The following is an 18,876-nucleotide window of genomic DNA, read 5'->3' as shown; positions in this document are numbered from 1 at the left end:
GATGCAAATATCTAAACAGAGGTTCTGACTTGGTGGGTCTGGAGGAGCCTGAGAATTGATATTGGAACCAAGCTCCCCAGAAGTTCAGCTGTTGTGATCCATTTCATAACTGACTTCTGGGCATGACATCCTGTTACACTTGCCCTTCAAGCTCTGAACAAAGTTGTGCCTGCAAACTTCTAGGAAGTACGACAGCTACTCTCTTTCTGCATGAGTGTCTTTCTTCAATTTGGCAGAAATTCCTATCTGCCTAGAAAACTTCCTGCACATTTTCAGAACTGCCCCCTACCTCTGTGTCTCCCCACTGTGGCCCCTCTGAAGCTCTCCTTGATTACCTTTATGATTGTCTGTTTCTTTGGAATTCTGGGAATTAATCATCAGCTGAAGAAAGTCCACATGTGGCTGTAAGCAGAAAGAAATTTCTATGTTAGAAAGTTACTTGTAAGTCATAGACAAATCAAGAGTGCAGTATTTAACCTCTTTCCTGAGAATATGGCCCATTAAAAATTAGAATTCTGGCTAGTATTATGTGAGATAATGAACTGACATTCACCTACAGACCTTGGAGAGTGTGATATTTCCCAGAGAGAAATCCAGCCATCAATCCAACTGCTTTCTGGTCCTCACTCTCCCTGGTCTTTGGTTTCTCTGGTTTTTGAAATAGCATTTTTGCCAAAGAGTTGCCTCTGGTCTATCCTGTCACACCTGTTTTCTCAGGAAAAGTCCATGATTTTGATCCTTTTTTTCCTTCCAATTTTAATTCTTAATGAATGATCACATAAATTAATCCCCTCACATTTGCAAAGTTCATTGGCAGTGTTTTTGGAAGCATCTTCAAAGCCTTGGCCCTCTTAAAACTCTATACAATCTTCAGTAACATCCTGGGTACAAAACCCTCATCCCCCTGACCTGCAGACATCCTTGTGCTGGCCTCCAGGCTTCATGGAAGCAAACCTGTGTTAATGAGCTTGCAGCCTCATGGCTCAGAGGATGCCTGCCCACGCCAGACTAGGAGAGGGCTCCAATTTAATACAGAATTCACTCCACCAGCTGCTTGATGGGGCTTTCCATTCATAACACAATCTATAAAATAGGAGTCTTGGAATCAGAGTGATTCTTTACCAATATAACATGTCCCCACATGTTATATAATATATATATTATAATATTGGTAAAATCATTCTCAAACAGTAATTGTTATCCTTTAACAATTTATTGAATGGAAGTGGTAACACTTTTATCTCAATAATATTTATGCAATGCATACTAATATGCATGCCTACTATTAAACTTAAACTCTCTGGCTCATTTTTTATTTCTTCCCCAACTTCCACCTTTCTCATCTCTCCAAAATGATCTATTAATAACTCCCCAGTTCTAAAATCTATATTTCTCGACCTAACTTTTAAAAAATGCAGAGAAGTACACAAATCATATATATACAGGTTAACAAATTTTCAAAACGTGAACACCCTCATGTAACCACCACCAGATTTTACCTTTTGATTATCTTTGAGGCGACTTTCTTTTATCCTATTTATTGATTTTGTGAAAAAATTCACAACACTTCTTGGAAATATGGTGATATTTAATACTTCAAGAATTGGGATAAGGAATGGAAAGAGTACTGTACAGAGAAGAGAAAGGAAAAGCACAGTGAAAATTCAAAAATTACACAGCAAGTATAATTTGCTCTATCAATCAGGAAGATACCAGGGTCAGATACAAGAGTCACTCCCTCTATGACCTTTGCTCAGACTTCCAAGCCAATGACTGAGCAAGGCCAAGTCCACTTACAGGGGCCATCACTATAGTAGTGAAATCAGTGGTCCCATATGACTTTTGGAATGATCAAGGAAACAGAATTACATTCCTGAACTTCATAGTCTTTTATCATTGGATTAGAGTCTCTTTGGATAAACCACACTATAATCTGCTACTCTAAATAACCATTTTGTGCAAAAAAACAAAGATATAAATAAAGCAGTCTATGTCTTTCAACCACAATGAAATTAAATTAAAAATCAATAACAAAAATTGGGAAACTCACAAATACATGGAAATTAAACAATACAAAAAACAATACACTCCTAAATAACCAATGAGTTGTATACTATATAAAAAATACAACCAGAAATTACTTTGAGATAAATAAAAAGGAAGTCATTACTTACCAAAATGAATGGGATGTAGGAAAAATAGTGCTCATGGAAAAGTTATAAGGCTATGAATGTCTACTTTTAAAAAGAACAAAAATCTCAAGTCATGAACCTAACTTTCCACCCTAACTCACTAAAAGAAGAGGAGCAAACTAAAGCTAAAGCTAGAACAAAGAAGGAAAGTAATAAAGACAAGAGAAGAAACTAATGAAATAGGGAATAAAAACAATACAGATATACGATGAAACCAAAAGCTGATTCTTTGAAAAGAAATTTTAAGCTAGATTGACCAAAAAATAAAAAAGAGAGGGAAAAAAAGCTCAAATATCTAGCATCACAATGACAGAGGAGAGATTACTATTCACGTTAAAGTGAGAAAGAGCATAATGGAATACAAGGAACAAAGTTCACCAATAAATTAGATAACTTAAAGGAAGTGGACAAATTTCTTAAAATACATGAAGTGAAGAAACTAACTAAAAAAGAAACAGACAATTTGAATTTCTCTATTAAAAATGATTAAACAGGAAGGTTGATTCCTCCAGTTCCATACTTCTTTCTCAAGATTGCTTTGGCTATTTGGGGTCTTTTGTGTTTCCATACAAATTGTGAAATTATTTGTTATAGTTCTGTGAAAAATACTGTTGGTACTTTGATAGGGATTGTGTTGAATCTATAGATTGCTTTGGGTAGTATACTCATTTTTATTATATTGACTCTTCCAAACCCAAAACGTTGTATATTTCTCCACCTATTCGTGTTATCTCTGATTTCTTTCATAAGTGTTTTATAGTTTTCTGTATATACCTCTTTTGTTTCTTTTGGTAAATTTATTTCTAAGTATTTTATTACTTTCATTGAAATGGTGAATTGAATTGTTTCTTTAATTTCTCTTTCTGATCTTTCATTGTTAGTGTATAGAAATGCAAGGGATTTCTTTTTTTTCCCAACATGAACATATATGCATTTATGTGTTGATTATAAAAACTAACACCTGGGATTAAAATCTACACTTACAAATGTTATAACAGAGTACAACTAGCTGTATACAGGAATATTATAAAGCATGACTGATAATATTGTTTCAGTAATAATGGTATTGTCTTCTTGTAGTTTATGGAATAATGGTAGAGTCTAAGGTACAGTGCTTTTAGAGTTTTTATTTTTCTTTTTTCTGCAATTGTGCTTCTATTTCTTAATCTACTACTGATCCTGAGAGTTTTACCTGACAGTCATTAAAAATGATATAATTTAGTCTTCCACATTACTCTGAAATCTAACTTGGAAACAAATATTTCCTAAAAAGCAATTACATATTTCAGTGTTTATTATACTTGCTCTACATATATTATAAAAGTTGAGTGCTTTATGTCAGAGAAGTTAATCTGAAATCATTCTTAGTTAAATTCATCATTCTCTGTACTTGTTAGAACAAGTAAAATGAAATGGTAGGAACATTAAAGGTAGAGCATTATTATTTGGCAAACTATGGCAAACTATGAAAATTAACATTTACAAAGTACTTCACTGTGTTTACATTTTATTATTGTTTAGCTATAATAAAGGTGGAAATGTGAAAATATTCCAGGTGGTTATATCTTTTAAAAAATTATTTATTTATTTTAATTAGAGGCTAATTACTTTACAATATTGTAGTGGTTTTGCCATACATTGACATGAATCTGCCATGGGTGTACATGTGTTCCCCATCCTGAACCCCTCCCTCCCACCTCATCCCTCAGGATCATACAAGTGGACCAGCCCTGAGCACCCTGTCTCATGCACCAAACCTGGACTGGCGATCTATTTCACATATGATAATATACATGTTTCAATGCTATTCTCTCAAATCATCCTACCCTCACCTCCTCCCACAGAGTCCAAAAGTCTCTTCTTTACATCTGTGTCCATTTTGCTGTCTTGCATATAAGGTCATTGTCACCATCTTTCTAAATTCCATATATATGCATTAATATACTGTATTGGTGTTTTTATTTCTGATTTACTTCATTCTGTATAATAGGCTCCAGTTTCATCCACCTCATTAGAACTGATTCAAATACATTCTTTTTAATAGCTGAGTAATAGGAATACAAGGGATTTTTGTGTATTAATTTTATATCCTGCAACTTTACTATATTCACTGATTAGCTCTAGTAATTTTCTGATGGTATCTTTAGGGCTTTCTATGTAGAGGATCATGTCATCTGCCAACAGTGAGAACTGTATTTTTTCTTTTCCAGTCTGAATTTCTTTTATCTCTTTTTCTCTGATTGCTGTTGCTAGGACTTTCAAAACTATGTTGAATAGTAGTAGTTAGAGGGGGAACCCTTGTCTTGTTCCTGATTTTAGAGGAAATGCTTTCAAATCAATCTTAAGAAAGAAGAATGGAACTGGAGGAATCAACCTTCCTGACTTCAGACTATACTACAAAGCTACAGTCATCAAGACAGTATGGTACTGGCACAAAGACAGAAATATAGATGAACTGAACAAAATACCAGAATACAGACCACCTGACCTGCCTCTTGAGAAACCTGTACGCAGGTCAGGAAGCAACAGTCAGAACTGGACATGGAACAACAGACTGGTTCCAAATAGGAAAAGGAATACATCAAGGCTGTATATTGTCACCCTGCTTATTTAACTTATATGCAGAGTACATCATGAGAAACGCTGGGCTGGAGGAAGCACAAGCTGGAATCAAGATTGCCGGGAGAAATATCAATAACCTCAGATATGCAGATGTCACCACCCTTAGGGCAGAAAGTGAAGAAGAACTAAAGAGCCTCTTGATGAAAGTGAAAGAGGAGAGTGAAAAGGTTGGTTTAAAGCTCAACATTCAGAAAACTAAGATCATGGCATCTGGTCCCATCACTTCATGGGAAATAGATGTGGAAACAGTGGTTGATTTTATTTTTCTGGGCTCCAAAATCACTGCAGATGGTGATTGCAGCCATGAAATTAAAAGACGCTTACTCCTTGGAAGGAAAGTTATGACCAACCTAGACAGCATATTAAAAAGCAGAGACATTATTTTGCCAACAAAGGTCCGTCTAGTCAAGGCTATGGTTTTTCTAGTGGTCATGTATGGATGCGAGAGTTGGACTATAAAGAAAGCTGAGTGCAGAAGAATTGATGCTTTTGAACTGTGGTGTTGGACAAGACTCTTGACAGTCCCTTGGACTGCAGGGAGATCCAACCAGTCCATCCTAAAGGAGATCATTCCTGGGTGTTCATTGGAAGGACTGATGCTGAAGCTGAAACTCCAATACTTTGGCCACCTGATGAGAAGAGTTGACTCATTTGAAAAGATCCTGATGCTAGGAAAGATTGAGGGCAGGCGGAGAAGGGGACAACAGAGGATGAGATGGTTGGATGGCATCACCGAGTCAATGGACATGAGTTTGAGTAAACTCCAGGAGTTGGTGATGGACAGGGAGGCCTGGCGTGCTGCTATTCATGGGGTCGTAAAGAGTCAGACACGACTGAGCAACTGAACTGAACTGAACAAAATAGAACGTCCAGAGATAAATCCATGCACGTATAGACACATTATATTTGACAAAGGAGACAAAAACATACAATGGAGAAAAGTCAGTCTCTTCAACATGTGGTCCTGGGAAAACTGGTAAACTACATGTAAAAGAATGAAACTAGAACATTTTCTAACACCATACACAAAAATAAGATGGATTAAAGGCCTATACCAGAAACTATAAAACTCCTAGAAGAAAACTCAGGCAGAACACACTCTGACATAAATCACATCAAGATCCTCTACTATCCACCTCCCAGAGTAATGGAAATAAAAACTAAAATAAATGAATGAGATCTAATTAAACTCAAAAGCTTTTGCACAATGAAGGAAACAAGCATGGTGAAAAGACAGCCCTCAGAATGGGAGAAAATAATAGCAAACAAAACAACTGACAAAGAATTAATTTCCAAAATATACAAGCAGCTCATGCAGTTCAATACCAGAAAAATAAACACCCAATCAAAAAGTGAACAACAGACCTGAATAGACTTTTAACCAAAGAAGACACACAGATAGCTAATAAACACATGAAAAGATGTTCAATTTCACACATTATTAGAGAAATACAAATCAAAATCGTGCTCACACTAGTGTATCATCTCACACTAGTCAGAATGGCCATCACCAAAATGTCTACAAACAATAAATGCAGAAGAGGGTGTGGAGAGAAGGGAAACCTCTTACAGCGTTGGTGAAAATGCAAACTGGTACAGCCACTATGGAGAAAAGTGTAGAGATTCCTTAAAAACCTGGGAATAAAACTGCCATATGACCCAGCAATCCCACTGCTGGGCATACACCCCAAGGAATCCAGAATTGAAAGAGACACATGTACCCAATGTACTGCTGCACTATTTACAATAGCTAGGACAGGGACGGAACCTAGATGTCCATTGACAGATGAACAGATAAGCAAGTAGCAGTACATATACACAATGGAATAATACTCAGTTATAAAAAAAGGAATGCATTTGAGTCAATTCCAGTGAGATGGATGAACCTAGAGCCTATTATACAAAGTGAAGTAAGTCAGAAAAGACAAATACTGTATATTAACGCATATATATTGAATTTAGAAAGACGGTGCCGATGATCCTACCTGCAGCACAGCAAAGAGACACAGATCTAAAGTGAAAACTTTTGGACTCAGTGGGGAAAGGTGAGGGTGGGATGATTTGAGAGAATAGCACTGAAACATGTACATTACCATATGTAAAATAGATGACCAGTGCAAGTTCAATGCATGAAGCAGGGAACCCAAAGCCAATACTCAGGGATAACCCAGAGGGACAGAGGGGGAGGGAGGTGGGAGGGGGTTCAGGATGGAGTGGACACATGTATAACTGTGGCTGATTCATGTTGATGTATGGCAAAAATCATCACAATATTGTAAAGGATTTATCCTCCAGTTAAAATAAATTAATTAATTGTAAAATTATTAAAAAGAAACTACTCAAAAAGAAAGAGACAATGTGAATAGACCTACAAGAAATACAAAGTTTGATTTGGTAATCAAGAAACAACCCACAATTTGACAATGAAAAGCTTAGGTTCTGATGGCTTTAATGCTGAATACTACTCAAATAATTGCAGAATTAATACCAAATTTTCACTAACTCATCCAGCAAATAGAAAATGATAGAACACTTTGAAAGTCATTCTGCAGGGCCAGTATTAACCCAGAGTGAGAAACAGACTAAGATATAACAGGAAAAGAAAACTATAGACCAATATATCTTATGACCATGGATACAAAAATCCTCAACAAAATACTAGCACACTGAATCTAACATATAAAAAGATGCATACATCATATATAAGTTTACTTTATTCCAGGAATGCAAGGTTGTATAATATGCCATTTCAACAGAATAATAAACAATGACTACATGATGATCTGATAGATGCATAAGAAGCATGTGACAAAATCCAATACCCGCTTGTGATAAAAGCTCTAAGCAAACAGGAACAGAAGGGACGTTTATCAGCCTGATAAAAGGAATCTATGAAAAAAACATAGGTAACGTTAATATTTAATAGTGAAAACTGGATGCTTTTCTCTAAGATTAAGAATAAGACAAGGAAGTCTTTTTCCACCATCTCTACCCAAAACTGTACCTGACATTCTAACAAGAAGTAATTAGTCAAGAAAATTAAACAAAATATATCCATTTAGGAAATGAAGACTAAAACTCATCAGATAACATGATCTTGTATACAGGGAATCCCAAGGAAGCCACTAAAAGTCTATTAGAAAAATGAAGAAGTTCAGCAGGGTTTCAAGATACAAGATCAAAACACAAAATCAGTTGTATTTCTATACATTGCAATAAATAATATGAAAGTGACATTAAGAAAACAATTCCACTTACAATAACATCAAGAAGAATAGAATAAGTAGGAATAAAATAAAAGACATGTAAAATTTATACTCTGAAAACCACAAAACCTTGCTGAACTAAATTAAAGAAGATGTAAGTAAGTGAATTCATGAATCAGAACGTTTACATTGTCAAGATGGCACATCAACAGATACAAGACATTCCCTATCAGAACCCTAGCTGGCCTCTTTGAAGAAACTGACTATCTTAGCTTAAATTCATATGAAATTGTAAGGGGCTCATAGAAGACAAAGCATTCCTGAAAACAACAATAAAGTTATAAGACTCCCCTTTCCTGATTTTAAAACTTACCATAAAGCTACATTAATCAAGGCAATATGGTACTGGTCTAAGAATGAACATACAGATTCATGGAATAGAAGTTTGAGTCCAGAAATAAACCCACATGCCTGTGGTCAACTGAACATTGAAAATGTTTCCAAGACCATTCAATGGGGACAAAATAGGCTTTTCAACAAGTGGTGCTGAGACAACTGGATAGCTATAAGCATATTACACCAGGAGTATTGATAGGAGTATTGATTTAAGTAATAGCTGAAATTTATACCTTTTGACTACCAACATCCAATTCTTCTATCTCCCAAACTCTGTCTCTGGAAACCAAAAATTTGACATCATTTTTTGATGAGTTTGGATTTCTTCTTTTGATTCATCATGTAAGTATTTGCCTTTCTCTGTCTGACTTATCTCACTGGGCATAATGCCCTCCATTGAGGTCCAGCCACATTGCTGCAAATGGCAGGATTTCCTTCCTTTTCATGGCTGAATCATATTCTGGTGTGTGTGTGTGTGTGTGTGTGTGTGTGTGTGTGTGTGTGTGTGTGTGTGTGTGTGTACACCACATTTTCCCTATCCATTTATTCATCGATGGACACTTAGTTGTAAAAACCATTGAATTGTACATTTTAAGTGGGTAAATTGATGGTTTGTGAATTATATCTCAATAAACCTGTGAAAAAGAAGGAAGAGAGAAAGAAAGAATGAGAAGGAAGGAGAGAGCGAGGGAGGAATACAGAAAAAGAAATGTAGTAGGACACTTACCTATTGAGAGAAGAAATGGGTTGAGGATACTAAATCTTAAGAGCTTCTGGACGTTCTCCACAAAGGGATCTTGTGGGTTGCCAAGGGAATCAATATTCACTCCAAATGATGTGCTAGTAATTACATCCATGCTGTAGGCCCCAAAGACACTGAGTAGAGAAAGACAGACATAGGCAGTTAAAATCGGGACAAGCTGACTATCCATATACAACACAGTTAACAAGAAAATCATATAAAATCAGATGCCCAGGCAAGACAGGTCAAGAGCCACACTCTCTCAGAACCACCTGCTGGATCATGGAAGACTGTCTGCTACTCTTACTCACTCCTGAGGTGTGTATAGGCGTGGATGATGCAACTGCCCCTGCGCTGGGGGGATGGGGACACTAAAGCAAGCGAGACACCCCCACCACCAAACTCAAGGAGCTCAGTCATGGGATAGAACCCATAATCTGACAAAGTACAGTAGTGTGCTTGAGTATGGGCAATAAAAGGTGTATATGGACTGTGTATAAGCACAACAAAGGGAGTAAATTCACTCTTTCTGGGGAGTCAAGAAAGGGGACATTGATCTGGGTCTCACCTCACCACAGAACCTGTGCTCAGAGCTGATTCCCTTTTAGGGCAAAACCAGAGCTGATATACAATATCACATTAGTTTCTGGTGTAGAAGAGCAATTTTAAATTTGTATAGATTATACCCCATTTAAGATTATTAGTAAATATTGAATACATTCCTGTTATGTACAATCTATCCTTGTAGTACAATTATGTTATACATTGCAATTTGTACCTTTTAATCCTCTATCCTATCTTGCACTCCCCTTCATACTCCCCACTGAGGACCATCAGTTTGTTTTCTACATCTGTGAGTCTGTTTTGGTTTTGTATATTGATATTTACTCATTTTATTTTTAGATTCCACATACACATGATAACATGCAATACTTGTCATTCTCTGTCTAACTTATTTCACTTAGCATAATACCCTCTAGGTCCATGTATGGATACATGCACACATATGCCACATCTTCATCCATTCATCTGTTGGTGGACACTTAGGTTGCTTCCATATCTTAGCTATTGTAAATAATGCTGATGTAAACATGTATGTTTTCAAATTAGTATATTTATATTCACTGGATATATACCCAGGGTGGAATTGCTGTATCATATGAAAGTGCTTGGGCTTCCCAGGTCTCTCAGTAGTAAAGAATCTGCCTGCAATGCAGGAGATTTGGGTTTGATCCCTGGGTCAGGAAGATCCCCTGGAGAAGGGAATGGCTACCCACTCTAGTATTCTTGCCTTGGAAATCCCATGGACAGAGGAGCCTGGTGGGCTACAGCTCATGGGGTTGCAAAGAGCTGGACAGGACTGAGCAACTGAGCACACACATAATAGTTCTCTTTTTAGTTTTTGGAGAAAACTCCATATGGTTTCCCACAGTGGCTACATCAATTTACATGTCCACCAACCTTATACCAGGGTTCCCTTTTCTCCACATCCTCACCAACATTTGCTATTTGTGAACTTTCTGATGATAGCAATTGTTACAGGTGTTGGGTGATTTTGTGATTTTGATTTGCATTTCTCTGATGATTTGCAATGTTGAGCATCTTTTCAACTGTATATCTTCCATGGAAGAAATGTCTATTAGGATCTTATGCCCATTCTTCATTAGGTTGCTTGTTTTTCAGATTTTGAGTTGTATGAGACATTTATATATTTTTATTAGACATTTATATGAAAATATTTTTATATATTTTCTTTGAGACATTTATATATTATATATTATAAATATATATTGATATATTTTTGTATGAGACATTTATATATATATTTATATATTCTTGAAACATATATATGAAACATATATAAATATATATATATATACATCAAAAATATATATATATATCAAAAATATACAAGATGATATTAACCTCTTATCATCATATCATTTGCAAATATTTTCTCCCATCCACTCACCAGGTTGTCTTTTCATCTTATTAATAATTTACTTTGCTGTGCAAAAGATTTTTAAGTTTAATTGGGCACCATTTGTTTATTTTTGCTCTTGTTTTCTTTGCCTTGAGTCAAATCCAAAAATGTACAGTTATGATTTATGTCAAAGAGCATTCTGCCTATTGTTTCTTCTATGTTTTTATGGTTTCCAGTCTTACAATCAGGTCTTTAATCCAATTTTGAGTTTGTTTTTGAATAGGGTGTGAGAAAATGTTCCAACTTCATTCTTTTGCATGTAGCTGTCCAGTTTCCCCAACACACTTATTGAAAAGACTGTCTTTAATCCATTGTTTATTCTTGCCTCCTTTATCATAGATTAATTGACTATAAGTGTATGGGTTTATTTTGGGGTTCTTAATTTTATTCAATTGATATGTGTCTCTTTTGTGCCCATACTCTCTGAAATCAGGAATAAGACAAGGATGCCCACTCTCACCCCTGCTATTCAATGTAGTATTGGAAGTCCTAGCCACACAAATCAGACAAGAAAAAGAAATAAAAGGCATCCAAATTGGAAGGGAACATGTAAAACTATCACTATTTACAGATGAAATAATACTTTACATGGGCAATCCTAAAGTTCTACAAAACACTAAAATAAATGAATTCAGTAAAGTGGCAGGTCCATGATTCATATGCAGAAATCTGTTGCTTTTCTATACAATAATAAAAGACTATCAGAAAGAGAAAATAATAAAACAATCCTGTTTAAAATCACATCAAAAATAATAAAATACCTAGGAATAAACCAGGGAGGTGAAAGATCTATACTACGAAAACTATAAAACAATGAAGGAAATTGAAGATGATACAAAGAAATGGAAAGGTATCGTATGTACATGGAAAGGAATAATTAATGTTGCTAAAATGTCCATATTACCCAAACAATCTATAGATCTAATGCAGTCCCTATCAAAATACCTGTGTTACTTTTCACAGAACTAAACAAAAAAGTTCTAGTTTATATGGAACCATACAAGACCATAAATAGCCAAAGCAATCTTGAAAAAAAGAACAAAGATGGAGGCATTACGCTCCCTGACTTAAGACCAAACTGTGTATTTTTGTCTCTCAGAATATCCAAGGTGACAGTTAAGCAGATAAGTTAACCTTGGCTCATGTATACAGATTGCAGCCATGAAATTAAAAGACTTACTCCTTGGAAGGAAAGTTATGACCAACCTAGACAGCATATTAAAAAGCAGAGACATTACTTTGCCAACAAAGGTCCGTCTAGTCAAGGCTATGGTTTTTCCAGTAGTCATGTATGGATGTGAGAGTTGGACTATAAAGAAAGCTGAGCGCCAAAAAATTGTTGCTTTTGGACTGTGGTGTTGGAGAAGACTCTTGATAGTCCCTTGGACTGCAAGGAGATCCAACCAGTCCATCCTAAAAGAGATCAGTCCTGAGTGTTCACTGGAAGGACTGATGTTGAAGCTGAAACTCCAGTACTTTGGCCACCTCATGTGAAGAGTTGACTCATTGGAGAAGACCCTGATGCTGGGAGGGATTGGGGGCAGGAGGAGAAGGGGACAACAGAGGACGAGATGGCTGGATGGCATCACTGACTCGATGGACATGGGTCTGAGTAAACTCCAGGAGTTGGTGATGGACAGGGAGGCCTGGCATGCTGCTATTCATGGGGTTGCAAAGAGTCAGACACAACTGAGTGACTTAACTGAACTGAACTGAACTGAGCATGTATACAGAAGATACCTTCTGATAGTTTCATGAGCCACCACTCATTCTTGGGTGGCCGGCCAGTTGGAGTTGTAACACCATACACCTTCTTCTATTTGGTCACTAGAGTAACTCAGCAGTGGGAATTTGGCTCCAAAGCAGGCAACAGAGGGGCTCAGTGGAGCTCAGAGGACCAGCAGCTTCACTTCTACTTACTTTTTTATGTCAACGGACGTGCCTTTCTCTGCTTCCTTCCTCAGGTTCCTCACCAACACATCTCCATACTGCCTAATGATAGGGAACATCTAGACACAAAACACAACAGCGCGGGAAGTTAAATGTGGAGACTCAAGTTTTAGAAGGACCTGGTTTTCAGGGGCATGAAGCCATCAGTGACATTTTACTCTGAATCTGACAATTTCTCTTTTAGAATATGAAGATAAAAACTACTTTAGGAAACTCAAATTTGGCACACCACTCCTTGGACAGGGACTATGAATTTATTTTCTACCTTATTCTTTAAGTTGTTCGTGGAAAACCCTCTTCTTTTCTTACCTCCTTGAGCTTCCCACTGGTGAAGGTTGGAGACAGCAATGTTCGTATTCTCTTCCATTCTTCATCCTCAGCCACAGTGATGGCATTTTTCATAATTCCCAGTGGACCAAAAACCTAGAGTTGAAAGCAAAACACGTTTTACCCTACCTAAGTGTTGGAAGTCTCAACAGTTGTGGGAAATTTGTTAATAGTTTGGGAACAATGTATTCAACAAATATTTAGTGACTGTCTACTTAGTACCAGGCCCTATGCTAGATGCACAATAAACATTTATCCTGAGTGTGTAGGTTCCCGTGAAGGTGGTAGACATTTGGCCACTTGATGTGTTTCCAGCCTTCATATTCCAATCTCCTTTAAACGCAAATGACCATGTAGTACAGAAAGGGTTCTTCCAGGGGATAGAACGGAATAAGATCGAGTTCATCTTCCCAGGCTATGCGGGGAAGAAACGGATTGGTGACAGCCAGCCAGATAGCCTTGGCAGACTGCATTTTGCCTCAGATTACTTCTGTATTTATATATATTTAGAGACTGACCAACTGGAAAAAGGAATGTGCTGACATAGTCGGGGCTTTTCAGTACTATCTACACAAAAGATTAGGAATCTACTTGCTAGTCTGAAAAAATTACGCAGTGATAGGAAAACATTTCCCCCTACATTCCACACCCCCCCCCCCAAAAAAAAAATAGAAGGGTAAAGAAGATAACTCTGTTTCTCAGCTTGGGACAGGCTTATGAAGCCAACCGGCTTTAAAATTTCCTCAATCTTTCAAATTTATATTTTGTTTTAAAATGGATACTGCCAACACTCATTCATGACAAAACTCACAAATGAGAAAGACAAATTTCTTTAGCTTGATAAATAGCATCTACAAAAAAACCTACAGCTAACATCACTTTAATGATGAAATACTAAGGTGACATCACCAAGATGGCAGAGTAGGAAACTCCAGCCTTTGTTGTCTCACAATTAGACAGCTCACAGTAAATGAAAGTAGGTCAAAAAAGCATTAGCAATATAACAGAGCACACTTGAAAATAACTTGCAGAAAGAGCAAAGAGAATAGCTGTGAGGCTGTCACGGCTAATGCCATGACAGGCAGCCTAGATTAGGAGTAGGCCTGGTTTCCCGGGGTAACATAATTATCAGGCCTCCTGGAGCTAGCCAATCAACATATGCCTAGCAAGGGAACCTATCAGGGGAAAGCTGAAAGCCCCACGTTGGGCCAACAAAAATTACCTTGCAACTGTGTAACCAATCCGCTTGCGCCAACTACCCACTGTGTAATCAATCTGATTGCGCCAACTATCTACTGCTTATTTTGACCTAATAAATACCCGACAGAACTGGGGCTCGGGGCCTTTCGTCCTCACACCCTTGGTGAGGGCGGGAGGCCCTGGCTCGAGTCAGTAATAAATTCCCCTATTGCAAGTTGCATTGTTTCGAGGAGTCTTCTTTCCCGACCGGAGACTCGGACTACGGGCAGAACATAGCTACATTTTGTTTGCATCGTCCCTTCCTCTAGGTCAGCACTGCTCAGCATCAAGAGGAAATTCCCCAGCCTGAGACATTTTCCCTTGCTGGGAAAAAAAAAAAGACTCAAAGAGACAACAGGATCAGTGACCTGTTTCTCCAGCCTTTCAGAACATTGCACAAATGACCTGCTTTGCTTTCACCCCACCCAGAGACGAGCAGAGCTGAGACATCTAGAGACAACAAAGAGCAAAGAAGAAGGGCAGGGACTACCAGTGTCAACCACGCAGTAGGTGTGACTATGGTTCTCTGTATCCTGCTCTGCAGAAAACCCCAGAAACTTTGCTATGATGAAACCAACTGCCAGCATAGTCATTGAAAAACTTCTGAAAATTTTGGTGCTGATCACTCCCCAGGGTTCTACATTAGCAGACTCCAATTGCCTGAGCCCTGTCTTTCCCTTCCACCCTCAATAGAGCTGCACCAGCCAGTGATGCCCTGAGACCCAGGATCCACACCGGCTGCCAGCCCCGATCTTCTTGGCTGGGCATGTGCAAAATCCCATCCCAGACCCCTGCAGCTGCTCAGATGTCTATACTACATCAGTGAAAAGCAGTAGGTATTATGTGCTTTTGTAGCTACACACACACACACACACACACACACACACACACACACACACACACACCTCTATCTGTCTATATCTGCATCTATCTGTCATCTGTCTATATCATCTGGCCTGTTATCTATCTACACAGAAAAGCATGAATTTACGTGGGTAATTCAGTCGGTGACTTCACAGGGTTTAGTCTAGTTTCTCAGTCTCTGAACCTATGACTTCTTCAACAGTGAGAATGCTGGTTCCCATCATCCTTTCTGTATTACTTGATCAATCCTCCTTTATGGACCCAATCCATGATCCATCCGTTTCCACTCACAATGCCCCCTCACCCTACAGGCTACCCCCACAAGTATTTTGGGTTCCCTCACCCGTGCCTGGCTACCATCCCTGTGGACACCCTCCCCTCCCTACTCGGTCTCTGACTTGGAGCCACAGTCCTCCTTCTCTGGCCCCACCTGATGTGTGGGGCTGCCCACCTTCTGTGGCCCACCTTTGGGTTTAGGACTACATTGTCCAGGAAGAGATGGCAGGCAGGGGAAGGAGAGGGGAGGGAAGGGGCAGGAAAGGGAAAGGAAGAGCCATGTGCAGCTTCTGACCCCACTGAAACTGACCAGAGCATGTAGTCTTTCTCCCAATCAACTGATCAGTCAGCCACCTTTAATTCAACATTCATGGTGTTAAGGCAGTTGTGTGAGTCCTACCCTACTGCTTCCAACCCCACTCGAGCTGCCCAGCTAGTGCCACCGCTGATGCTTTAAGACCCGAAAGCCAGTCCTGACTACTGTCCCTCGACTGCACTGGCACACCTGTCCACAGCTAACCTCTGCAGCCACACACCCGCACACTGCCAGGCTCAGGCCCGAGCACAGCGATGAAGACCCAGGGCAGCAAAAAGTAAAGTGAATAAATACTAAATAAATAAGTTATTTTAAATGGACAGTCTTTCCATAAAAGGTGCTGGAACAAATCAGACATTTAGAAAAAAAAAAAAAGAGAGAGAGAGAGAGAGAACCTCATACATTACACAAAACCTAACATAAAAAAAAAACCCAACATAAAATGGATCATAGGCTTAAATGTAAAACATAAAATGATTTAATGTTTAGGAAAAAATAGGAGAAAATCTTCAGGGCCTAGGGGTAGGTCAGGATATTTTGGACTTGACAACAAAGGCAAAATCCATAAAAGAGGAAAATTGATAAATATTCATTAAAATTTAAAGAACGATGTTTGCTAAAGACCTTGATAAGAGGAAAAAGCAAGCTACAAGCCATGACTATAAAAAAAATAGTAAAAGGGAGACTTGGAGGGATGGAACAGTTCTATCCATTGATTGTAGTGGTAACTACACAAATCTACATCTAGGACACATTTTCATAGAGCAAAACATACACAAATGAGTGAACATGAAACAGATGAAATCAGAATAAGCTCCATGAATAGTATAAATGTCAATTTTCTGCTTTGAAATTGTATTCTAATTAATCAATATATTGCCGTTGGAGGAATCAGGATGAAAGGTACATGACATGGAGCCTCTCCATATTTTTCTCTTTTGACAACATCCTGTAAATTTATAATATATTTCAAAATGTGTATCTAATAAACAAATACATTTTAAAGTTAAAAAAATGGATGCCTACCCTCCGGTTTGTGAAGACAGAATAACATTCTTTCACTAGTACTGTTTTGATCACGTCTGGATCTGTGATAACCAAGAGGGGCTGTTTACCTTCAAAAATCCTGTGTACGGAAAACAGAATTGATTAAACTTAATGAGCCATTTCTGTAGGTGAAACCACACCTTGAAGTCCAGATGTTCATCCTAACATTACTTAATCTATCCTCTTAAGGTCATAGTTAAAACTACCCTGAAAACATTATTAATTGTGGGTGGTAGGGACATGGGTATTTCCTATACCATTCTCCATAGTATGTATAGGTTTAAATATTTCATTATCAAAAAGGAAGTTATCTTAGTAGTTGAAGTAAATTATCTGAAAATTAAAAAATAATTAAGGAGAGTCCATCTACTCAGTCATTTTAAAAATTTTTTTTTTTTTATTAGTTGGAGGCTAATTACTTCACAACATTTCAGTGGGTTTTGTCATACATTGACATGAATCAGCCATAGAGTTACACGTAATCCCCATCCCGTACTCAGTCATTTTTGAAGATATACCCAAAGCATGAAAATGCATATAATAATAGATGAAAACTATTGCCACATTGATTATAAATAGGTAACAAAATATCTGCAAATGGAGGGAGATTTGGAATGCTCCACAAGTGACAGTGGGATTATGAAAGATTTTTTGCCCTATTTTCTAAAATTTGCTTACTAGTTTATAATTTTGCGGAAATATTATAAATATTGAGATATTCTTGATAGCATCAAGTTTAGGATAATTTGAACAAAAGGACAAAGAGGAAAAAACTTTCAGAGGAGCCTATATAATTCATTTACTAAATATTTTCTTTTCATTACATGGGTCCCGTGGCCTCGGGCTCTATGTAGGTGACATCCGTCAGCAGCATGACAGGCCCACGTTTGACCCACCTATCACACAAAGCTGACTCCTCAGATGTGACACGTCACTGACCTGATCTCCTGACTGTCAGGATGCTTGTTCATGGGAATGAGCCACTGGCAAGAGGTTTACTCTGAGTTATTTACACTGTCTTCTTACATTTTGGTTTTACTATCAACCATTTGCAATGGTTAGAACGAATTGGAAGATTTTCTATGTGTTCCCTATTCCTCCTTTAACTTCACAGAAGAATTTCAAATGGTTTTGTGATTACATATAAAAATTTCAGAGAAATACTTCACTTACTTCTGCCCATTTCTAAAAGCTGTTCTAAAACTCAGAGGGTGTAAGAGGCTGTCAAGAGCACTTAGTGCTGAAGCAGTGACAGGAGGGATTGAGGAGGCACTTAATCTGCTCTTCCACCTGACTGACCATATAACTCGGACGATTCCCTTCTTCCCATCACGGCTGTGTAACAACACTTGGGTGGAGAAGAGATAGTGGTTTGGGGTGACCCTTTATATTCATGATGTCACTCCAGCCTTAATAATTTCTCTCACTACCAGTTACAACTCAGATTTTTTAACCCACCTCAGATCATATCGATTTGGCGTACTGATGAGTGGGGTCAAAGTCTGTATTTATAACAAGTTCTCCCAGGTGGTCCTCACTCACATCCAACATGAGAATCATTTTCTAAAGAGAGAACTAAGATCCACCATGAAAAAGGGACTCCATCCAGAGCTCACAAGTACTAAATGTTGGAGGGGCAGTTGGAGTTGGGCCAGGGGTGTCCCAGTACTATGTATTCTTTCCACTCAACCAGGTTGATTTTGGGGGCCATAACA

General features: G+C 38.0%; 1 protein-coding gene across 1 annotated transcript in view; it reads right to left on the bottom strand.

The window, feature by feature from the left end:
- LOC136160330 (cytochrome P450 3A24-like) overlaps positions 1-18,876 on the bottom strand; it is a 56,070-nt gene that overhangs the window by 13,480 nt on the left and 23,714 nt on the right. The window contains exons 4-9 of the mRNA XM_065923836.1: positions 17,141-17,240; positions 13,402-13,515; positions 13,063-13,151; positions 9,144-9,292; positions 1,500-1,627; positions 336-402 (exon numbers count right to left, since the gene is read on the bottom strand). Of these exons, the coding sequence (XP_065779908.1) occupies positions 336-402; positions 1,500-1,627; positions 9,144-9,292; positions 13,063-13,151; positions 13,402-13,515; positions 17,141-17,240 (647 nt within the window). The remainder of the gene's footprint in view (positions 1-335; positions 403-1,499; positions 1,628-9,143; positions 9,293-13,062; positions 13,152-13,401; positions 13,516-17,140; positions 17,241-18,876) is intronic.

This window comes from Muntiacus reevesi, chromosome 2, assembly GCF_963930625.1.
Source record: "Muntiacus reevesi chromosome 2, mMunRee1.1, whole genome shotgun sequence".
Classification (NCBI taxonomy): domain Eukaryota; kingdom Metazoa; phylum Chordata; class Mammalia; order Artiodactyla; family Cervidae; genus Muntiacus; species Muntiacus reevesi.
The sequence above is the reverse complement of the archived record's forward strand: the minus strand, read 5'-3'. Positions and strand labels throughout refer to the sequence as shown.